This window comes from Anopheles funestus, chromosome 3RL (assembly GCF_943734845.2).
Source record: "Anopheles funestus chromosome 3RL, idAnoFuneDA-416_04, whole genome shotgun sequence".
In the NCBI taxonomy this organism is placed as follows: Eukaryota; Metazoa; Arthropoda; class Insecta; order Diptera; family Culicidae; genus Anopheles; species Anopheles funestus.
In genome coordinates this window covers 40,080,098-40,105,254 of record NC_064599.1, presented here as the reverse complement: position 1 = coordinate 40,105,254, position 25,157 = coordinate 40,080,098, and the positions used below count along the sequence as shown (strand labels likewise).

Here is a 25,157-nt window from a genome sequence, read left to right as displayed (position 1 = left end):
TTGCATCGAAATGAAAACACCCAATACTTGTGTGCTAGCGATAAAATTATTTAAGTAAAGAAAAACATACAAGCAGTAGTCTTAAAATAAGCGTAAAAGCAAATTAAAAAAAAAAAACAAATAAAACCCTGATTGCAACAAAATTAATCACGTGGTCAGAAAAAAAGATTATAACAACTGTAAAAGCGAGCGCCCAAACACACATACACAGAAAGAGAGAGAAAATAAAACAAAAATCAACGGATTGCCAAAGGAAATTTGCGAGCGAAAAAACAACCAAATTTCCCCGTCACTTACCGACCGGAACAACGTCGTAAAAAAGTCCCGATTGAGTGTTATTGTTTAAACCAGCACGGATTAAATGCGGCTGTTGATATTGTGCGATCAAGAGTGGCGATCGTGTGTTAGAGTAACCGGTATTGTTATTAAGATTGTTGAGCGTTACGTTAGTGGCGTGATAGTGATAGGACGGTAAGTGCTGGTGCTGGTGGGTAGAAAGATTGCTACTGCCATGACCACCACCAGTAGCGTCCGCCAGCAATGTTGGGATTGGCGTTGTGGAAGACTTGGGTGTCACCATCAGCATCGTCGGTGTCGCCGGTAAGTAAGCTGGTGGTGTCTGTGTTACCTTGTCCATTCGCACCGGCAATCCGGCAGCTTGGGATGGCAAAACGGTAGAACGGTGGTACACGTGACGATCGGTTATGGTTACGATGGATGATGGAACACACAATGAAGGTGCAGTGAGTGTGGCGGCCGAAGCCAACTGTTCGGGACGGTTCCGACACTGATACACCGGTGGAAGGTTCTGATGGGATCGAAGATGATGGGGATGATGGTGTGAATGGTGCGGATGGTGAAATGGTGAGGAAACCGTACCAGGCACCACAGCTAACATCCACAGTGAGCATGATGTGTAACGATTAGTAACAGTTTAGTTGAATGGATCGAGGGAGAGAGAGAGAGAGAGAAAACAAATGTCTGTGTGGTTGTGTGTGTGAATGCGCTCATGTTAAGTGTCCTGTGATGATGACTTATTAACATTAGTATTACTTGTTTGTGAAACAGCTGCGCCGGTAGTAGCGGGCGTTGGAATGTCAGCATCGGCATTAGCACTAGCAGCAACAGCATCAGCAGCAGCAGCAGCGGTTACATCCGTTGTTGGTGCCACCGTGGCATTCGTGGGTAGTTTTCGTTCCGGTACCCCATTTTCTGGTACCATCCGAGCGTTACTGCTGATGGTGTTGATGCCACCGTTCACGGTCGTGTTGTGCGTTTGGTCGGATTGTTGTGGAAGCTGATTAGTGGATGACTGCGGATGAGGATGAAGCGTACCGTTTGTGGTGGCCAATGGTGGGCTTTCCGTCGCCACCTCTGGCACCTGGTGGCCATTTTCCTTCGGTACAGATGGGCCCGCATTGCCGTTCAGTTCCAGTTCTTGCTTTGCGCTACTGGAAGCCGTACCGTTCGTGGTTGGAGTTTTCGCAGCAGCGGCAGCAGCAGCCTTTACCACTTCCGTGTTCTGATAGGACGGTTCGTCATCTTCCTGTTGTTCGGGTCGGGGCGATGGCGTTCTCGCTGACGGGAGCACATTTTGTGCGGAGGTATCTGTTGATATTTTTTTGCGGGTTGTTTTAGTAGTAAAACGAAGGATATGGTGTTTGCCGATTTATTTTTTCCCGTTTCACCATCGGCAATCATTCCATCGGTGTCGGCGGATGTAGACGGTATGGGATAGTATAGGTATGAAAGTATTCGCACACACATACACACATACACACGCACACAAACGTACAATACGCGCACGCACACAAACGTACGCATATCCAGCAATGGTATGATCGAATAGTGCAAGGTGTGACCCAAAATGGAAATGGTTGGTTGTACACCAACGACGAACACGCCCGCGTGAGTAAAGGGGACAGGATATAGAAAGAAAACACGGAAGAGAAAAAAGAAGAAGAAAAAAACAAATTGTCACACACGCATGCTTTAGCTATATGTTCAGATATAAGCTCGACTATTGTACAAAGAAAAAAAAAACAACAACAAACCAAAACTTTATAATTTAGTGCAATTTTACCAATCTTTTGTAGCAAAATTCCAAACAGTAAATCGTTCTTTTCGAATGCTTTAATCCATCGCAGTATTTATTTTATTTTAATAAAGCAAAAGTGAAACATGATGGTGCCAATTTCAATAACCATATCAGAACTATTTACACAAAAGAATTAACTGAACCAACAACAAACAATTTGCAAAGACAATAGAAAATATATGAAAGTGTGTGCAGTTGCAACGGTGCAACAAAAATATAGAAAAATATAGAAAATCTAAAATAGAGATATAAAAAAATTAAAACAAAAACACATAACAACAACCCGGCGATGGCGTATATAGAAACATACTAAAACATACTGTGGTAAAAAAAACTGTACAGACTCTAAACAATTGTAATAAAAAGAAAACCAAGTTTGCAATATTATCAACAAGAAAAAAAAACAAAAAAACACAGACACAATGTTCACGAAATGGCAGCTGTACAAAAAGCGAAAATCAAAACGTGTGCACAACTCTTATCAATGACTAAACAATCTAGCAACAATAACAAACGGTAGGAAGGGATAGGAACATTGTGAAATGAACAGTGAATGATAAAATTTTGTCAAACACCGAGCCACGAACCGTTTAGAAGAGCGAAAAAGCGACATTAAATATCAGAGCAATGTATGTTTAGTATTAGAGCCATTTGTTTGATTGTTTGTTATTAGTCAACCAGAATTGATTACGATGATGCGGCATGTGATTCGATTCATTTAATGAACAATGAAAGGTATCGTAAATGTAAAAAATAACTAATAATGCGCCATGTACTGTAACAAAAGACGCTGATCGAACGTGAATGGATAGAAGCATGGAATGAAAGTGAACATCAGGAAGCGATGAATTGTTGTTCTTCTTCGTAAATAATCGAGTGAAAATGGACACGTGAACGTGAACAGTAAAACAAAAAAAAAACAACTCTCTACTCACGTCCGTTAGCATTGGCTGAACCGTTAGTGACATTATTCACGATCGATAAATTCGCTTTCACTGGTGACTGCTGGGGGCTAGATGGATTCGAGTTAGCTAAAACACGGGGATAAAACGAGAACAAACACATTTGTATAGTCAGTACATCGTACCGCAGGTTTACAGTTGTATAATATATATTACGTTGGTATGTATGGTTGGAATAGTTAAGGTGATACATACTGCACAAAAAGGGTTTTTACCTAGTCATACACTTCATTCCAAAGTTACAGGGCGTAAGTGAATACAACAATTCAAACACGATTTTCTTGAAATCATATTTTCAACATGGATGTAAATCATAACTAATCAATGCTTAAATAATCTATAACTGTAGTCGATATAAAAGCGTTTATTAGCACGATTTACATTTTGGAATTTGTCTTTATCTTCAAAAGTGATTTCGATCGTGCTACGTGGTATAATAATACTTAATACGGCCTGGCCATTCTAATCAAGCAAAAAAAAGTGACCTTCCACCCGAAGGTCGAATTTTCTTATATCAAGACATTGTTAGTTTCCAATTTTTCAAAATATATAAAAAATCTTACGTACGATGACAAGAAGTATCATGATAGAAGTTGCCTAATGTAGGCCAAAATGTTAAGTTGTATTCCAGTTTTATCATACGTTAAAACATATCTTTAGGAAATACATCCGAAAACCACTATTTTTCAAGCCTGTTGAGTGTATTGTCACTTTAACTTTGAAAGAAAGTCACACAGAAATTAAAACAACGCCAAGGGCGAATATTAGAACCATTTTACTTGTGAGCCGTTCCACACCAATCACCTACCATTGATCTTCTTCAGCGTGTAAGATCCGCGCTGGGATTCAGTGGCCAGTTTGTCGACGATCGCTTCCAGGTCGGCGTACACCTTGGACGTTTCGCTGTGGAACTGCTGTTCGCATGCGAACAACGTCTGCAAGTTCGTTACCAGGAACAGTATTCTAGAGTCGTACAGGGCCGGCAGTTCATCGTGCAGCTCCGAATTCAACACCTCGTATGTGCTCTTTGCTTCCTCCAGCTGTTCGCGTCCTCTTGTAACCTAAAATCGAAGATGATAGATGTTCATTTTCGTATCGTCGACTCGGCGAAGCAGTTTGTCCACTTGACGGTACCTTCAAATCATCCTTGCGTTTGGCAGCATTTGCTTGCAGGCTCTGGAAAGAATGCCGTTGGCTATCATAGTCTACCAGCTTACGCCCACGTTTGTCGATTTTTTTCTGTAATAATAAACAAATAATTGTATTACGTACAGATTATTTACACAAATTTGTAATATTTTATTATACCTTCATTTCCGGAAACTGTAACGCGTAGGTGTCCAGCTGCTTCAGCACCTGATCGGCAAGCTTGTACGAAAACTGCTGGTACTGTGTATCGATGGTTTTGGTCTGACCATACAGCACTTCAGAGCCGGTCCATTGGCTTTCGTATACTTCGGTTATGGCATCCATTAGGCTTTTCGAGGCATTTTGTACGGCTGGGAATGGTAAATACCAAAAAAGGGAAGTAAGCAAAAACGAACAAAAACAAAGCAAAGGAAAACAAAAACATACCACGCACACATCGGATGTAGTTGCTGAATTCTTTCTGCAGCCTAGTGGCACAGGTATGCTGTCGGTTAAAGTTTGTCAAATGCTCGTCGAAAATTTCATCTGCCGTCCGATCGACTTTGCCGAGATTTTGTAGGAGCTGTGTGAGAAAGAGGAATCAATTTTTCATTAGTAAGTTAATGTTTTTTTGCCATGTTAAAACGTAAAAATGTAATGCTTCTTCATTCACAACGAATGGTCCGGCAATAGTTTTTCTCATTTCGCAGTGAGCATGTCCCATTAAAAGAATTGCATGAATCATGTCACCACTAGAAAGCATGAAAAAATATCTGTATGTACCGTTTTGCAAACGGAGCGGTATGAACTGGCTAAAAATATTACAACCCAGCATAAACCTGGCCGCAGGAAAAACCAAACAACGATTCTAACAAACTCGATATTCTTCACCAAAAAGCCGCTGGTCCTATGTGAAAAATAATACTTACACACGTGTGCGGCACTAGGAGACAGAGGCCTCCGTCACGCCGGGAGAGAGATGGAGAGAAAAAAGGAAACGATACTTCAAGTGGATCGGCTTTTACGAGCCGGTTAGAAAAATGGGACAGTTGGTTTGAGTCGCGACTAAAATTAGCTAGCAAAATTAATAGTCTCTAGGTGCAGCGGAGTGGTGGCACCCGCGTGTGTGTTATGTGTTGTGGGTGCTTAATGTGTAATTTTTATGCAAAACTTCACAATTTTTATTTACAAAAAAAATCGCTTTTTTGTTAATAAGTTCAATCATTTATAAAACATTTATGATTATTATCATAATCATATAATACTAAAGAAAAAGGTCAATTATTCGGTTGTCGGATTATCCGTGCATTTCGGAAACGATTGTTTCGAAAGACAATTTCATGTATTAAATGCAAAACCGATGATGGTAAATAATAAAGGCTTCAATTGTGAATCAAATTGAATAAATACAGTTTGCTTCTTTGAAGACGGACCAAACAATACTAATTTCATTTGTAACGATGAACTACTAACAAAAATAAAAACCGTACACTAAATTCCACCCATTATACACCAATATTTATCAATGAAATGACATGTCCATATTATCCGTGTTCGCAACTTATCCGGCCAGGATTGAGCCCCAATCGGCACGGATAATTGGCGTTTCGCTGTATTTTATTTCCATCTTTCCAAAACTCTCATCCATCACATGATAAACAGGCACGGTACGGACACGGTAAGCCACGTGACTTCCCATATCCAGATGAGCGAGAAATGAGCACTGACAAAGCATCGGTCCGGTGATGCTTGTTGGAGGGTTGTTTTATGATCGTTTCTACCTGGGTGCTTCACACACAACTGCATATGATAAAAAAAAGCTCACAACCACCCATGATGGCCAAGGTTGAGGGTAGAAATTTTGTTTATTAATACACACGCGAAACTCATATGCGCTTGTTAGCAATAATGTTTCCCCATTGCTGAAGCTTCTCCAGTATCCGATCCCAGATCTGAACACTTGTCTCTTAGTACATGTGAGAGTTCCCAGAGAGTTTTACATCGTTTCACGTACAGCCATATTCGTCGTTTGTGAGGTATGTTAATCAAACGAAGGTTTACCTTCCCATCAGCAAGCAGCCAAGTGCACTTCAGCGTACAAAATGGGCAACTCAAACCCCATTCTGTGTGTGTGTGTGTTTGTGTACCGATAGCTGGGTGTAAAGAGAAGCTTAAAGAGAAGCTTCCCTGTATCTAATGCAGATGATGATGCGGGTAGTCACGTGAACATGCCACCTGCATGTGACGGTGAGGAAAGCTATCCGAGTGACATGTGGTCAGTAAAGATGAATTCACATTCGAGATGTTGATGTTGAAAAATAAACCAACTAGCTTAATACCGTCCCACTTCCTTATATTCCCCAGCCACCCAAATGGTTGATAGGTTCCATACAGTCAGGTTAGAAAGTTGACCCTTCCAGTGCGTTTAGAAGCGATATTTCTCTAACGAATATTTAATGACGAACGCGGTGCGGTTGTAGAGTTTCATTTGCTTTACCTGTGCAAATGTACATTTTTTCTATATAGTTTTAAAGTCAAAATAAGTGTCACAGTGCTTTTGCTCATAGTTATTGAACTTAAATTAAAGCAGCTTACATTAGAGAATTGGAAATAATCTTTCAAAACTCAACCTTTGTAATTGGCGCTTTCCTTCGAAATATTTCCTTTACACTAAGCCGCCATCTCAGGTTAATCATTTGCATACATAATTGGAATATACAAACACAGACACACACACACGCAATCATCGATCGGCACACCACCATCTTATCCCTGGCTTAGCTGATAACCTACATTTCCGGCCGCCTTTTTTTTTCGCCAATGTTTGACGCCATTTCGCCAACGAATTGGGCACCAACATTGGGCACGGACTGCGCAATTTCGCATGGGGAAGAGAACACACCGGGGGGGTGTATGTGGGAACTATCACAATAATTACTCCTACACTAGACGAAAACCCCACCCTCGTATGTGTACGGTTTGCTACATGTATACATATCTCGCGCTCTAACTCGCTTTAATGTTGTTTGCCATTAAACAACAACAATCCAGCGCAACACACTTTGGCCACGCTCTCCGATATTGGCGCTTATTTGAATGTTTTTTGTCCAATTACGTCTTGCGGTGTCTTTGTGTTTGTGTTGTGTACGTGTTTTTTTTTTCTTTTTGCTTTTTATTTACCAAATTGGATGCATGGGTTGTGGTTTTTTTTTGTTGAACGATTTGGCTCATGTACTGATTTTGGGCTTTTTAGACAATTTTTTAATTATGAACATACAAATATTGCTTCCAGTATTTTATAATAAATTAGAAATATATGTAATAACAGCAAAATATAAAAAGCACATAACTGATTTGTAGCAGTAGCTAACGTTATATCTCCAACAGAATGGAATCCAATAGAATAAAGAAAATGAAACCAAACATCATAAAAGTGAGAGTAACTTTCGCTTTAAAAGGCAAGAATAGACACTTGCACCTTTGCTCTAGGTTTGTGGGCTTCGCTGTCAATAAAATCTAGTTTCCCGCACCCAAGCAGAACCGGCTCCAGTGGGGGCTTCTTTTTTTTGCACACTGCACCCAAGCAAAACCAACCCAACGGTATCAAGATGTGTTTAATGGCAATGCAACCGGTGCAACTGGTTAACAGGTTAGACGGCCGGTGCATAGTTTTGGCGTGTAGCTGTGTGCGTCTTTATTTTCAAATGTCCAATTGAAAACCAAGAAAACCAGTTTTTCCTCCCATACAGTTTCTTAGTCAACCCACCCTTGCGGGCCCGATTCTCGGACCAATCTTACCAGTCAAGATATATGCATGAAAACGAAAGCAAACTCTACACATATCCACAGTGTTCTGTTGCATTTGTTTGTTCATGCTTCGTCGGATCTGGCCAGCTGTAGGTGACGGGGCCGTGACCATCAAAACTGTGCTTTAAAGTTTTGCACGAGAATTGATTATATGTGTGAAGGATTTTCCGCTTCTTTTGCATGCCGGAATGTACATACACGCGCGTTCTGTGGAAGTTTTGCTGGAGCTACAAATCGTGACTGATGGAAATGATTGCCACTCTCAAGGGTGCCTTAATGGAATACAGCAGAAACAATTGAAGTGAAGTTGGAAAATTACTGAATGCGCATTTCTGAATTGGTTGGATTACTTTCAACTATTTTCTTTGTATGCTTATTTGTTTTTCTTTTCATCCATTACTGGATAATTAAACGATACTTTCAGATGGACGTAAATCACCCAAGAATTGAGATCTTGAGGCGTTATTTGACTTTTTTTTTGCCTTTTTATGGTCCTCTTACGGCCGATACGTATCCTTTCATATAATAACAGAAAATAATATTTTTACATGACACAAAACAATCTAAAAAAAAATTCTACTACAAGATATCCGCTCCTTCCCTGCTTGAGAAGAGATTCGATCGAATAAACTCGGTACAAAAGACTGATAATCCTGGCAAAAGAGCACAGAATAGTACAGAGATTAGCGGACTAAATAATGTAATGTAATGTACAAATATATAAAACCTACTAAAACACAGTTTCCGATATAATTCAATAATGTTGCAACACTGATAATTGTAAAAGACACAGCCATACTCTTGCGTTTGTTTACATTGTGCTAACGAAAATGTTTAAAGGGTGAAAAAAATCAAACATCACTTAACACTTCTGGGGTGTCAATTGTTTGATTGTTTGGTCGGTAATAAAAATAGGGAAAATTGGTGACATTCCTTCTGGCATTTACAAACACTCGCAGAGTAATTTTTTTTTCTCTAGCAATTTATCAACGAAAGACGCGGGTAAAACGGCTTAAGCTACGCTTTGCTTTCGAAAGGAATGCAAGGAATCTGTGCGTCCGAGCAGATAAAGGTAGGTCAATCTGCTGCAATATACACAGCGTGCGGGATAACAGCATCGGTTCGTTTAACGACCTGCACACACTCTAAAACCCGGCCGGATACCGTTGTTTTGCTTGGCGGTTTAATTAACAGCGCCTTTTGATGCATGTGCGCTGCAACGGCACAAACGAAACAAACAGCGGCAAACCGTCGGTATCAACAAACAAACGCTATGGGGAAGAAAGTTTTTCCCTCCACGATCACGACAACAACAACAAGGCCACTCACACTGGCAGCGTAAAAACCAAAGATCGACCTCAACCGGGAATGGCGGGTCGTCGGAACAGGTTCCCGACCGTGCCGTGACACATCCCGGGAAGAAACCCCCAGGAGAAAGTTCCCACTCCTTTACCTACTCCCGTGTTATGAATTCGCTACGCACGTGACATCCATCAGGTTCGGTTGTGCGTACCGTGCACGAATTTCTTCGACCATGTTCGATATTCGATCCAAGATTTCGACCTCATCCATGACCGTCTTTTGATTGCAAATCGTCACGGTCAGGGCTTTGGGGTTTTGATCGACGAGTGCTAGCAGATCTATATTTGCTACACTCTTCACACTTCCCTCCATTCCGGTTCGTTTGTTGCCTTAACAGTGAATCACTGTTACAGACGTAGGTTTCCATTTCACTCGAAGCCCTCGGTTGAAAACCCAGATGATGAGGGATCCCTTCCATATCAGGAACGGCACAAGGGAACTTTGGGTGGAGATGAAGTGCCATTTTGGGATACAGTGTGTACGACGATCGAGCAACAGGTCGGAAACAGGTTTTCCGACCTCAGAGCTGCAGGGTTCGTTTTGTTTCTGTTTGACCAACCAGCGTTAACCGCACGGCATGTTTTGGTGAAAGGCGATGAGCAATGGTCACCAGTCGACTGAAGAAAGGCAAGATCTAGAGACCATGTGTGGTGGGACACGAACTCGGTGTCAGTCAACCCGAGAAGGAATGCAAACAACAGCCATCGCCAAAAGCGTTGATAATTGTGGTTTTTGATCGTTAAAGAGACGCAAAAGAATAAATCTTTTTGATGGTAAGCTTGCAATGCTCGCATGTGCTATCATCTATAATTTTGTGATTATTTATCAAGAACGTTTATTTCATTATAAAAATACCAAACTACTCAAGTGCTTAAAAAACTTTGATGTACGAAAACTGTGTCAAAAATCTATGATCGGAAGTGATCTTATCAAATCGCCTAAGATTTTATTATATACAATAATTAAATCTAGATCCGAATGTTACGTGTTCCATCAATGTAATTATGTGGCCTCACGTACGGCTTAATAGTGTTTATGACTGTGGTCACATTGACGTATAAAAATGTAGGCCATTATTTAAAATCCAACATGCCTAACTCGAATGATCGTCTGTCTTTTGTAGCAGAGAACATAGACAGAACTTTGGCAGAGGTGTTGTTATAAAATTATGCGCCATACCCTAGCAACTATTTCGACTACTATGTAAAAGTATTGTAAGTAGAATAATAATTGTGTTTAGAATATGCAAGACTCTTGACGGAACCGTACAAATATTTGCAGCAATGCAGAGTTTACAAAACATTTTTGTCAATGTCAACAGAATTTTTCATTTTGGTAAAAGACTTGTTTGAACATTCGATGAATATTTCTTTATTTTTTATTTCAACACTACGAGTTCAAAGCTTGCTTAACAGTATTTAAATTTTTAATGATTTCGAAATGATCAAACAAGAAACAAAAAATCTTTTAAATGGAAGCTATATACTATTTAGTAGCGTCCAACTCTCAAAAGATCAAACACATCAACTGAAAATTCTGTTGTTTCCATTTCCCTTCAATTTAAATAGTTCTAATTTAATCACGGAATTGAAGTTTCCATTCATATTGAAAAAGTCCTTTAACGAGGTGAACATCGATTTGACATTTCAAAATAAGCTGTAAACCCTGGAGGAACTTGTCTAGAGAACGTTCCCTATTTTGTAACTTTGATGCAGATAGCTGACTGACATCGCTATAAACCCACATAATCGATCGTTAAGCTCCCAAAATGTCAAATAGTGCTATGCTATTGATGTTTTCCAACAAAATTCCATGCTGCAAAAGTGAGCTAAAATCGAATAAATAAACGTGTGATCAACACGCCTTCCGGCTGATTTATATTTTCAACCCATTAAAATCTTAACTTCCAGCGTGTTGTGGTGTGTTTGAGAAGAGGAGAATATCAAAACTTGACGTCATGCCGTGATTTAAATTGTGCTACTCCCTCTGGTACATAAGAGCGTGCGTTTCCAGATGGCGGAAAAGCAAATCCCCCGGCAATCCCAAGAGTTTTTGAAGTTGCTTTGAGGTTTTGTTTTTGACTATTTATTTATTTTTCCATCCCTCTTTCGAAATACGCGCACTGAATAGGTTCGTACAAGGGTAGGGGAATTTTTAAGCAAAAAAACCAGCAATGGACGATTATCCATGCGCAGAATGATCACACAAATCTAGCTTATTGCACTTGTTTCAAACCAAACCGGGGGAAAAATTGCTCCCAAACTGTACTATTTGCAGCAATTTGGAGTTGGTTGTACAGTATCATGAATATCGCATCTCATCCTAATCGGATCCGATCACAAAACTCCGATACTGGTGAGTTGGAATGTGAATTGCGACTGACTAAGCGCTGCGAACGGTTTGCTTTATCATGGCGATCTGCCATTTTTACGACAAATCACCGCCGGCTAGGAGGAATTGAAGGTCTTTTGATGTTGCAAATAAAAAAAAATATTCGAAGCAAAATGTTTTTCTTATTTTATTTTGTGATAAACGCGCTTTCCAAACCGAACCGTGGGGTTTAGGGTGGCAATAAAAATGGTTGAAGGATGTTTTGGTTTTTTGTTTGTTTGCACACCGGCTTTGGGGCTTTGCAGTTCCGCAACCGAACCCTAAGAGCTCGTGAAAGTGAACGCATTTCACAGCCAGACTCTTTTCATCCGGTTTGGCACATTTGGCGTGCCGGGAAAATCATCATCGATGAGATGTTTAGCACCAGCACACGTTTAGCACTGGAATTTAATGGAAACGCTGTACGATATAGTAGGGGGTTTTGGGGAAATGAACTATTAGCGACCGGCGGCTGGTGGAGCTGGCAAATGTGATAAGGCAATTAAAATACTATTTCCCGGATATTGAAGAATATTAGTGTTTTTTTTTGTTCGACGCAGGGGAAAGTTTCTTGAAGGGTACTGTTAAGAAAACTTACTTACACGCTGCTTCATGTTTTGGGATGGCATGGTTGGTTATCATCAGTTGTGGATAGAAACTTGTCCGGAAAGCAGACAAATATTCCATCCAACAGTAATATTTGTTTTCACCTCTAAACATTTTTATTGCTCAACTCAACATCAAAACAATTGAATCGTTAGAAAAATCATACTTCCTCAAGGTTAGGTTTTTTCACCTTTTTGATCGTTTCACTCTTAAGAGAGAGAAAAATGGATGGTTTATGTTATTGATGAGTTTTTCCACCTTCTCTATGCATTTCTTTCAACGTGTTTAAAGGGTTGCGTATAGGGGTGAAAATGTTGCAACAGAATTTTGATTTTCCCACTCACCCTGAACCACCTACAAAATATGATTTAATTAAAAAAAAATCAACACTTCGCTTTTTCTCCTTTAAGTAATGTGGATTGAAATAAAACAAAACAAAATGAGTAATAAATAAAATCAAACCCGGCATCTTTCTGCTGGCATTTGGAGTGAATCTCTGCGTGAAAGATGTACACCCATCCAGGTGGACCACGGGCAAAGTGAAAGTTAGCCGAAACTGGAGACCAAAGTTTTATGGCGCCCCGGAAGAGCGTTATGCGCGAAAGGAAAGGGAGTTACTTTCCTCTCTTTGCTGGAGATGATTCCATCTTGGTTAGTGCTATTTTCGGTAGCACAATTTCGTAAGTGGGTGGGTGCGATTTTCTTCACATTCGTGTGCCGTACCAGGTGCCAGTGCTGCCGAGCGGTTCAGGTTTTTTTTTTGCTTTTTTCCCTGTGTGTTTTGATCGCGGAAAAGGTGCAACGTCACGATGTAACCTTGAGAGTGAAATTCAAGTTGCACAAACTCAAATCACGGCCTAGTGGGCTCTATCGTCTATTTCCGATGCATAAAAAAAGCGCCCGAGTGGCTGCCACTTGAGTAGAAGCTGCTAATGTTCTGCTCGATGCAGCGCGGGAGTAAGCCATTAAACGCCATGGCAATGATGAGAGGGCACATTTCTCACGCGGTAGGCAACAAAAGCCAAAACAACAACAAAAAAAAACCTCCTCCTTGCTCAAACACCGGAAAATGGTAAACAAACCAGAAATGCGTGAGATGCCCGGGAAAGAGCGATCGCCTGTTACCGTGAGGAGAATGCGGGAGAAGTTTTGTGGATGATCGCGGACAGGAAATGGGAGGAAATTTTTAAAACAACCGTTACCCCCTCATCGTATGCCTCGTTGAGGGTTACGGAGCGTTATGAGAAAATTGCCCATTTTAGGGCGCACAATGATTATCTTTAAATTTAATGTAAGCATCAATGGGTTTGAAGAGCTTTTGTGCCGGTGGATCGATTTTCAGTCAGCATATGGTGGGGGAAAAAGTTGCTTGCGTGTAAAGGGTAAGAATCGGATTTAAAAGTCACCGGCGCAGGTCGATAAATGGAACACGAATTTGTAAATTTGGACCGCTTCCAATTAGAAAGCTTTCACCCATTAGCGCTGATGCAATAGGATATCGTTGGTAAAGTCGTGTGATACTAACTCCGCAACTTCTTCCTCTCATTAGTCACATGGTTTCGAGATTTCGTGCCGAAGTAATTTAAGCATGTCACCGCATGTTTATTCCCCCCTTTTTGGGAACTTTCTCCTCGTAGAAATCTTACCTTTCTCATATGCATTCATTTGCAATAATAATTCACCAATATTAATCATGGTTTGATGGTATCAATTAAAAACAAAGTCGATTGCGTTTTATCTACGAAAGTTTAGAAGGTTAAAAGTGACACATTAGCGACCAATTTGCAAAAGTTACGTAATAATGCAAGCGACATCTCGCTACCGGCTTCAGGTCAAATACTGAACAGATAGCAACGGTCGTAACGTCATGGTCAAGTTGAACGAAAAACATGTTTACCATGTTTTGGCCATACAATACAACGGCAAACAGGTCGCTCTGTGGTTTACATGGGTATGAGCTACAATCGTTTTCCAGCACTAAGAAAGAACTGCTGCTTGTCGCACACGCGCGTGTACTATTGCTGAGCAGAGTAAAACATACATACGTCTGTACATCTTGTTGCTGATAATGTTGAAATTTTCTGGATCGTTTGCTGTTTCTGTTATGGTTTTATCACTATAATTGGATCGTAAAACATCGCTTGTGGAAGAAAAAAAGCCATGTGTGTAGGAAAGTGCATACTGGAGCTATTGAAGAGGACAAAATGGTAAAGCTTGATGGGATTGTTGACAAGTTTGAAACATATTGAGGTTTTTGTTTCTATAGTAAAGATCAATTGACTAGAAGATATTCTATTTTACTTATTCGATAAACCATTTTTGGCACGTAACACAAATTACATGGATTTTCCGAATGCAATGGCAAAGGTACCGTTTGCGCAGATAAACCTTTTTTAATTGGGTTCAGCATTTTTATCTACTGTTTATTGTATTTTTTTTAGTTAATACACATTAAACTCGCTCTTGATCTTGAGTACAGCACTGGCTATTCAGTTGTATAATGGTCGGTGGTATAATGGTCAACTAGCTCCTAGGGTGACCCATTTAAAGCTAGCACATGTTACTTAAGACACTCTGCCTTATAAAGTATTGTTTTTATTGCCATACTTGTTAACGAGCTATATCTTTACGGATATCCCGTAAAGACTAAAAACATGAAATTAGTTAATCTCTTACAACTTTTTCAATAGTTTATAGTTTCATGTGAATGATGTTAAAACTCAAAATGGTTTGTTCGGTGTCATTTTAGTCACATGACCATTCTATCATAACCGGATAAGTCTAAAATAAGATATAAGGTAATTATAGCAAGATTTATGATTTTGTGAACACTGAATATTGTCTATTCCCCAGGGGAAAGTTTCGAAGCACCGAAACTTTAAAAGTTCTGTATAGTTCCAGCTTTATTCTTAGGCGATCTGAAAAAAAAATTGTCAGACTATAATACGCATTGTGGTCTAGCTTCAAAAACTCTCGTTTGTGTTTTTCAGTATTTTAAAGATCTGTATACAAACAATTAACTTAAATACAAAAATCAACTATTATGAACAATTGACAAAAAAGCCCTTGTTCTTAATCAGTTAAGGAGTATAGTCAACTTCCTGCCGTGGCGATTTATTGAATTGTACTTCGTTAGATAATTGAACTGTTAAATTTCAAAATCTACAAACATCAGGCACCGTGTATCTGTATCCAATACCCGAGAGACATCCGTAGAAGTTATAAAAAAACGATAATTAAAACATTAAATTAGAATTAAACATCACTAAAACAGAATTATTTAAATTTTGATATTTTCTTTCTATTAGTTCTTAAATTACTTAACACATTTCAAGGGTAAACTTCGAATGTCTGTAGCAGTTTAGGCAGCCAAAAACAAAATTCATTTCCATATTTCGCCTGTTTTGCTTCGGTATGCAAACATCAAACCGGTGGGCCACACACAAATATGGGCCACTGGGAAAGTGCACTCCCAAAGGTACCAGTGACCGTGCGGCGATGTTTGTGCTTGAATGGAAGCATGACCTCCTCCCCTGGGTCTGAACGTCGTTGCTGACACACTTAAACACTACACATCTAGATTAATCGCGTACTCGTTCTTGACGCGCGCCGTTGCTCACACGGAAGCACCACCCCGCTTTGTGTCGTGCGCCATACCAAAGGGAAAAGGCAAAACAAACGAGGTGAAAACTGCATAACTTCTTCAAGTGCTTCACAACGGAATGGAATGTGCAGCACACAACCAGATCGCTCTTTGGCTGGGGAGTGTAGCATTTTTTTCCTTCTTCTGTTTGCCATTAAAGAGTACTTCTAAGTTGCACCCAATAATAGTTGAGATGCACCGTGGAAAGGAGAACCTCCCAGACGAGCACCCCTGTACGATAGGCACGAGGTATATATTTTTTGTCCCACCTTTTGGATCACTCTGGAACATTTTGATTAGCAAACAACCGGCGGGTTGATGGGCGTTTGTTTGATGTGTCACAAAATTGGGTGCCTTGTTTGGCGGGGTGGATATGCGCATCTTTACCAACGCCATTTCGCGTAGGCTGGCGCGAAGCGATTGTGTGGGTGGTTTGGAAAAGACTGACAGCAAACAAAAGGGGAGAAGGAGCACGAGCATCGGGCAAATGTACTTAAAAACTTGAAATACTTTTCCATTGAAAACCCATGAGCGGGACACCATCTCGGTGCTTAGATGCAGTGGGTCGAAGTTGAAAGCGAAACGCACGAGAGGAAGCAAAAACAAAAAAAAATAGCATCCACACAACACACAGCCAGCCCAAATTAGAACGTGGGAGAACCGGATGACCCTGACTGGGTGCTTACGATTGAATGGTGGTTGTGTGACTACCGGCGGCTCAGGTGCTGACGCCAAGGTGGGCAAAACTCCTACCACCCACCGAGGATTAAGATGGGAAGGGAGGGCGCCACCACCGTACCGAAAGACGCCGAGGTTGTGAATAACCTTGCCAATGCTCTGCATTGGTCGATCTTGTCTGTTGCATTCCATTTGCATTTTTTTATGTGCATAACATAGTGACAACAGAAACACATAGAGGCAACAACAGTGTGATACTTTGTGCGTGGTAAACCACCCAAAATTGGACTGGTTTTACGAGAACTTGTTGGGAGCGATAAGAAAGATAAATAAAGTTACTAAACTCCATAAATATAGATTGGTTAGAAGAAGAAAAAAACTAACATCCTCAGCGTCATATCCTTCTGCGTAGCTGCTAAATAGCCATCGATCGGTCACACTAAACAATCCGTCCTTCTGCGTTCATTCCGGCACAATCTGACAATCGAATCTAATCGCGGTAACGTACCAACAATGCTCGCGTTAAATTCCTAGTTGCCCTTCGCACACCTATCGATGTTAAAATTAGCGCAGTTAGTAGGCTAATGGCAGGCAGGCAGGCAGGCAGATCGGTTGTTTAGTTGTGGCATCGTACACTTCAATAAAACAAGCAGTGGAAAAAAGAACTATTACAAACTACTACCCAAAGAGACAAACACACGCAAAGGGGTGATTTCGTTCCTTAAAAATAAACCAACTTGTCTCCCGGGTTGACTTGAAGATGGATTACCGATTCGGGGTATGCGTTGAAGGTTGTATCGCGACAGTCGTCAGTTCATACTACTACTCCCTTCTGGCAGAAGGAATCGCTCTGCTTCACACTAAGAAACTATCACCGATACAAAGCCCAGCACGTGACTATCGACAGGGCAATGGATACAAAGTCTATGCCGTTCCATTCCACGGCTTCGTCGAACTCATTTTACTGGCTTTTCTAATCTAATTTAATACCACGCTAGAATAGTGTCTGCGGAATGGAATGGGCGGCAAAAAAAAGGTTATTGCAGTAGAGCAAAGAACACGCTACGCCGTGTGGGTAGTAGTATTTTGACCAGTAATTATCTTCACTTGAATTACTGGTGCGTTTAGATGTTGATCCGATGACGAGGCATGTGGAGGACACTAAATTGGGAAGGGGGTGCACAAGCTGCAACGTGATTTAGAGCAAATAATGGTAAGCTTACCAATCCGAGTTCGTGGGCAGAGGGAATGAACGGGATTTGTTAAGGTTCACTAAAGCCGTCAAGTTGTGGCGGCGAAAGTGTGGAGTTCGATGCTCAAGGTTTTAAACGGAATTTGGTTAGATGTGGTTAAGATCCGTTTTTTAAAATCTCTATTAAAATCTTAAAACGAATCTCAAAATGTGACCTCCACCAGAAGAAAGGCTTTTTTTCGTAATTTGCGCAAACATTTGGTGATATCCAGAAATACGTAATACTGTTGTGATACCACTTGAGAACCCTGCGATAGAATCTTCAATCGATCGAAGGTTCGGCAAAATACAACGAAAATCTCCTGTAATATCGAACCATTTTGTATCGATTACAACAAACACTCTTTTTGTACTATTCATTATGTTTATCTACACGAACGCGAAGGGTCAAACACTAGTGTAATATCGATTTTTTGGTTTTTACTGCTGATCACCCTCAAACTTTCTAAACAAACCCCACGTGGTTTTGAATGAGGGTGAAAATTTCCAAAGTTACTTTTAACGCGATAATTCGTACTAAAGCACACTATTAGAAATTGGGCGCTCCGTTCCATTCCTCATCTTGCACGGTAGATTTGCTCCTAATGGTTGTACGGGAAGTGGAATCGTGTTTCCTTCCGCCTTCGAACTGAGCTTCATTAGGTAGACGATGGAACAAGCAGCATGGCAGGTACATAGCGGCACACGGGAATGTAAGCGATTCTCAATCGACCAACCAGATGTACACACCATCACCATCACAATGCAAATGAGCTATTTCCGTACCACTCGGGTTCAGGTGCATCCACTACAACCTTCCATTCCCGACCGGCCCTACACTATGCTACACTTCAGCAAATCGATGTTCAAATGTACGAGCGTATCATCTTCATCAGCGGGTTGATATGCCCCGACCGCGAATATCGGTGAGTTCCGCATGCACGGGCGACATTTACCATTCGCTAAACGCTAAAACGCGAATTTGTAGCTCCGATTGAGAAAGTCGGCGCTGGTGGAGAAAGGCCAAAGGCCTTGTAATCTTGTATGCACCTTCTCCATCGATGATGACTTCATGGTTCGTTAGCTTTCCCGTTCCTCTAAATGAAATTACACGATGAACGTTTATGAATGTATGGAAATTAGCGAACGCTCAGCAGGAGCAAGCTTTTGCGACAGTGCATTTATATTCACGATGCTTCTTCCGCTTGCGGGAAAAGGGAAATGATTTAAACAGAATATTATAAATCAGCTTTCTAATCATGCTGTGATCGGGAACCACGGATTGGTTTATTGCGAATCCAAGGTCTCAAAATAAACCTTTCTTTAGATGAACTTTTTGTCCGTGTATTGGCTTATATGCGAATATTAAAAATTCCTATTTTAGATTAATTCCGAGCTCTTTAGGAAAATTCATATTTCGGAAAAATGCATTGGTAAAATACATTCATTTTGGAAAAATGCCGATAACTTAAACATAAATGAAAATGAACACAAGCAGAACTTCTTCGTCTTGGCCTAACGACTTTTAAAGTCATGTCGGCTAATTCTGGATTACTAGACTTATTTTTACCACGCAGCCGGATAATCAGTCTTTGCTACGGAGAATGGTTCCGATGAGATTTGATAACCGGCAGGCTAAATCTTTTAGATAGGTGGCCGAACCTTCTGAAGCATTTCACCTGTCTTGGATAGGTGATAGCAATACTACAGGCTATGGTAATTTCTCTGCTCAGAACAACTGTCACAATATTTGAGATTAAGATTTTTTCTTCTTCTTCATGGCTTGCTCAGGGTTGAGCACGTCGCGAAGACATGACCAGGTCGCCATACTGTTTGCTGCATCCGATCTCCGACAGGTTCGACTCCACCTGATCCAGCCAACAAGCTCGCTTTGAGGAGCAAAGTCGTTAGGCTGGGAATAAACAACATATTTATGGTATTCTCTGAATCATTGACGCTGTCTAGAGGTGAAACATATATGGAAAGGGTTTTGGCCTGGTATGTGGTGAAGGGAAGAGGAGGACTAAATACTAAATAGACGAACTGTAAGAGATGTAAAAAACATTTTGAATAACTAATTGGACTTGTTAGGCTCCGGTAAACTGGTCCAATCATTGCAATGGACTGCATGACCATTAAGTTGCCATTTGGACACATCCACATGAGCAGTGGATTCGTTGTAGACCAAAACAGAGATGAATTGGCCATGTTGATTTGGGATCATCAAATGGCAGACGGCGATTCTCAACCATGAGCTTTTTAAACGTACACCTGCAGCGGCGTTCAGTACAGCGTAAGCGTAAGAAAGTATAAGCAATAGATATGCATGAAAGTTAGTACATTTATCGTAAAAGAAAAGAGCTAGTGAAACGATTAACCAATACTTATCATCATGCACTGAGTACAAAACAATTGAACGATCGAAAAAGAAGTGCATTCGACACGAACGATGCAATTTCCGTCGCTATCGTACGATCGTGTCGGTGCATCACTCTAAACTTCACGGACGAATGACGCTCACTGTGGTCATGCTGTGTCGTGATGAATGTGTCTTCTCTGCGGAACTTTTGGCACATTCAATCAACTGTACATGCCGTGCCGCTGCTACAGGTGGTACCGCCGATTTCGAACGCCGGATTGCTAGTAAAGTCTTCCAACGAGTCAGCTGTGTCAGTGTAGCAATCAACTAACCTAGCATCCAAGATGTACTCCGGTACCCGAGACGGCACGAGTGCGCAACAGATCAGATGGTGATGGTAATGCTTTCCTTGTAACTTGTCTTGCGGTACCGTACCGCATCCGATCGGCGAAACGAAATGCCGAGAAAACTGAAGCAAATTGAACGCATGACTCGACGATAGAGAGAAAGAGAAAGGGTTGCTGTAGAAGAATTGAAGGTGGGTGGCGATCGCGAATCGGTATCGTTATGAAATTCGTTTGATTAGCAGCACATAAACAACACCGGGCTGGTGCTGTTGAGTAACATCCCTGTCGTTACAGTTAATTGAGACGACCCGTGGAGGTTGGGACAATGATCAGAACTGATCGGTGTTGCGTTTAGCGTACCTTCGACGGTGATGAAGCTGGCGGCAAAGGGAATGGTGACCCGTAATTGACGATCTGGCTGAAATGGGCAATTGTTAGGTGAGAGATATATACATTGCACCATAACGAGTCTACGTCACCGCGACGGATGCAGGCATTATTTTAATTTAGAATTTTATACGCGTGGTGCTGTTACCGGCTGATTCGGTAAATTATTCATTTTTGCACATTACAAAACTTATGTGCGAAGATCTTAATGATGTATATGCTGGCAAAAGCACTTTAAGGAGCTAGTGATTATCGGTTTTAATATAGCCTGATCCACTATTAATAATCATGATTTGTCAAGATCTTGTATTTCTGCCTTGCTTTGACTTGCAAACTAGCTACAAGATTCCGCATTTTCATAAAAAGAAACATGACACCACAAATAAATAGTGACTGCTTTACTGAACAATAATCATATATTGGAGCACCTACGCTTTTCTCCCAAAAAGAACGCCATCCTCTCGACTTGCACCATTACGCTTGAATGTCAACTGAAAGAGAGCCGCCAGTATCCAAAACTATCGCGTTCACGTGGGCTTGGACTCTTCCAAATAAAGAATATTAGCTAGTGGAGATGAAACCACACAACAAAAACCAGTACGATCTTTTCATCACGAACCATCCCTATTATGGTACGTGAGATGATACCCGTCTTAAGGCCACCTTTGTTGACTTTGTTTCTCAAAAGCTTTTGTCTTTGTGGGTTGTGTGTCTTCCTAATATATTTCGACCTCACTGTTAGTGATCTACCCTTAGGAAATAGTTGTGATGCTTGTTCTGGTTCTAAGCAAGTTCTAAGCAAGCGTGATTTTGACCAAGTAGAACGTACTATCAAGATGAGCGTGACTCGCTTGTTGCTTCTTTCGCAGGACGTGCCGTCATGCACGCGAACGCAAACGTTCGTAACACGCAAAAGAAACGCAAGGGAAATAAACTGCATTTTCCTGACCTGGTCAATCGTATCGTTGTATACATTGATGATGACGTTGAACGTCATGCCAGGTTTGTTAGTCTCTTATTATGGAACACTTGTTGAGCGGACGGGGCATGTACGTTGGGTCGTTGTGTTTGTGTCTGAACGAGGGTCTAAACACGCACGTGACTTTAACAGCAAATGAATCGTTCAAGCAACGATGTCGCAAAGCCTTTGCTTTGTGATTTATGAATCAAATTGATAGATTTTTGTTTCATTTTTCTTAAAAAAATTAAGTAAGATATGTTAAATTTTTTCTCTGTTCATTGTGAAGAACAGAACTTTCAGATGGATTTCAATAATGAATGCAAAGCTTGCCTTCTCCAGAACATCTTACGGGAAAATATACCTAAACACTTGTCACAATACACCAATATCATTTTGGATAGAATTTGTCATTCAACTCCACTTTGTTCAACTACTTCATGTTAAAGGGCATTGTATTTTCAGTTACCTAACCCTAACAATCGCCGTCGACCGTCTTCCACACAAGCCACCAACAAAATACGAACGACAATGCGTCGCAAGCAGGCATCGTATTGCTTGTCTCGAATGGCTTTAGCACAACTTCACCTCAGCATACCTCAACGAAAGGTGAGAACAACGCAACATGATCACGAACGTAACATTTCACAAGCGCCTCGTCGAGTTGGAAGCTACTGCGCCAGAGACCAAGGACCATCTATCGACGATTCCAATCGAACAGTGTTCCTACCCAGTCTCTTCACACACTACGAAGTGGTTGGTGGAATGAAGATGCGAAGGAACGGCTATAAATCTCAACCATCTTCTAGTCTCAAGGTTAGACAACGATGAGAGCTGCATGTATGCATTAAATAGAAAAAACAAACAACAAAAATGTCCCATCCCCCAATAACACATAACATTTGGGGGGAAACACGCCAGATTCAAGAGAGAAAAAAAAGTACCTCAAAAACAATTTCCTCCGGCACTAGATCTATTTCATCTGGTTTCGTTCCCGCGCATTTTTCCCCTTTTATATCAGAAACACATCACGGTCGGTCAACCCTGTGAGGGGTCAGTGTAAAGATTTTGGGAAAAAAGCGATGGTCAAGCCAAAGTCGCCTTCCTTCTGATCGGTAGGACAATATTCATCAAAAATTGGTCCCATTTTGCTGTCCCGACCTGTTGCCAGGTCTACATACACTCCGAAGTTTGCCGTATTTTTAGTCGAGCATGTTTTTGTCCAACCCTGTCCTTTCCCTGTTTCAGTTTCGTTCAACCCATGCTCAATTGCTCAGTGATCAACGATACACACATGTGAGAAGCGGATCCGCATGATTTTTCTTAGTCAATATACAGTTTTTTCCCTTCAAAAAACCAAGACAAAATCTACCCCCGTTACGTCATACGCATACGGTAAACCATACCGGTGGCAGTGGGAATATGTTTTTGGGGTATTTGTGTGAGAAACCGTTTCGGAAATCGAAAATATCTGTGTTGCTGTTACCCACCATTACCATTACGCAGCTATGCTTTCTATTTGGGGACATTTTATAATGGTGCGTAAAATGTTCACATCAACAGGGGGGTTTGGTTGACACAACCAGCCGCCGGTAGATGAACTTGGTAGTAGCGGGTGTCGTTTTTATCATCCTTGGGAATATAATTTGTGCTTGAACTTACTCAATCGGAGCTATTTTTACAACTATCTCAAATGTAGGAATAGGCTTCACAGAGCTACCGACAACCGAGTTTGATGAGTGTTGTCGCATTGCTAATTTCTATTAAATACTTCTCAGAGCAGTCGCGCTAAATTTGTGTCGGCTTAAATCATAAAGCTGACTAGAAGACTTGCGTAGTACTTTGAACATACCTGAAAAGAGAGAGAGAGTTAGAAAGTCACATTAGTATCGAATATATGAATATCTCTTATTTTTTGTACATGTTGTACATTTATGGTAATTTCTTATCCAGAAGTTGAAAATGACTACGACATTATTGATCGGTGATAGCATGAATCAAGATAAGCGCTTCTTATCTTCTCTTAGAGCTCACTCATGTCACGCACACCTTAAGGTAACGTAAGGCTATCCCTAAACCATGACGCAAGGAAAAAGACATACACGTACACCTACACTGCTGTTGGACGGGAACAAAAACAGTGGTAGAAAATACCATTTAAGCATATAATCCACCTATTTTTTTACATTCACGTGCACCTACTTTAGCGTAGGTAACCAATTCTAGGCACCTTGGTGATGATGTTGCACGGTGTAATTTGATATTGCAACGAGCCAGTGCCAGTACTAACACAAACAGTGAAGTAATGGTCGACCTCACATCAACAAACAAATGTTACCACCATCCAATTGCACTAATTGGACCCGTTGGTACCTTTAGGGACAGTAACTACTTCCTCACCTCGCAACCTCTAGTAGAACGTGCCAACGCCGCTAGAGGTTGGCTTTGTCATCGCACGTTTAACTCTTCTCTTACGGAAACGTCAGAACTTTTCGACGGACATTGGAGTAGTAGAGATTATATCACAATTCACACACCGAGGGCAGGGAGTGCTGTCTTTTTTTTTGCCTGTCTGTCGTTCATTCGCTAGTATGTGACGGTTCAATGTCAGTCAAGCTAAAATTACTTGTCAACTAACACTACGAATATACTTAAACGATCTTCCATTTCATGCAGGTGCGTTTAAGTTGTAATGTTCTGAGGAAATGTAGGAAAATTGTCACTTGACGTATCAGCGTGGTGTAGTGCATGAAAACAATCGTACAACCGTGTGTAGTTGAGGGCGTCATGAGTCAAGTTGGATTCTAGAATGTCATCATTGCATGTTGCTTTTTGCAAGTTTACACGATACTGGATACAATATTTTATCGCACATAAAACAAGACAATTTGCCACATGAAAACCCAAGTCTACAGTACACAGCTTGTAATTAAATCTTTAATTTGGAATCATTAAATGTCCAATGTTCCGCGCCAGTTTCTCCGGAGGGTTTATTAAGATCTTTTAAATCATGTCTGCTATAACACGACTTGCTATACTGCTTGACAAACACTCTGATAACTAATCCTTACAAAGTTGTGCCAAGACTTAATTCAAGAATTCAGATGAGACTTGTAACACGACTACCGGTGTATTCGACAGAATGTCTTGACACAAGACTATGGAACCACTCTAGGGGTATTGTGCTATATAAAAAATGAGCACTTTAAGGAGTAGTGATC

The 25,157-nt window shown here is 40.9% G+C and overlaps 1 protein-coding gene across 8 annotated transcripts in view; it reads right to left on the bottom strand.

Moving 5' to 3' along the window:
- Positions 1-25,157, bottom strand: part of LOC125768841 (myc box-dependent-interacting protein 1) — a 40,229-nt gene that overhangs the window by 3,062 nt on the left and 12,010 nt on the right. For 5 of the 8 annotated variants that reach the window (XM_049437040.1, XM_049437041.1, XM_049437039.1 and 2 more), the window contains exons 3-9: positions 4,636-4,771; positions 4,369-4,559; positions 4,195-4,299; positions 3,869-4,121; positions 3,034-3,129; positions 1,054-1,608; positions 298-657 (exon numbers count right to left, since the gene is read on the bottom strand). In XM_049437040.1, the coding sequence (XP_049292997.1) occupies positions 298-657; positions 1,054-1,608; positions 3,034-3,129; positions 3,869-4,121; positions 4,195-4,299; positions 4,369-4,559; positions 4,636-4,771 (1,696 nt within the window). The remainder of the gene's footprint in view (positions 1-297; positions 658-1,053; positions 1,609-3,033; positions 3,130-3,868; positions 4,122-4,194; positions 4,300-4,368; positions 4,560-4,635; positions 4,772-25,157) is intronic. The other 3 variants (XM_049437044.1, XM_049437045.1, XM_049437046.1) reach the window with 3 other exon arrangements.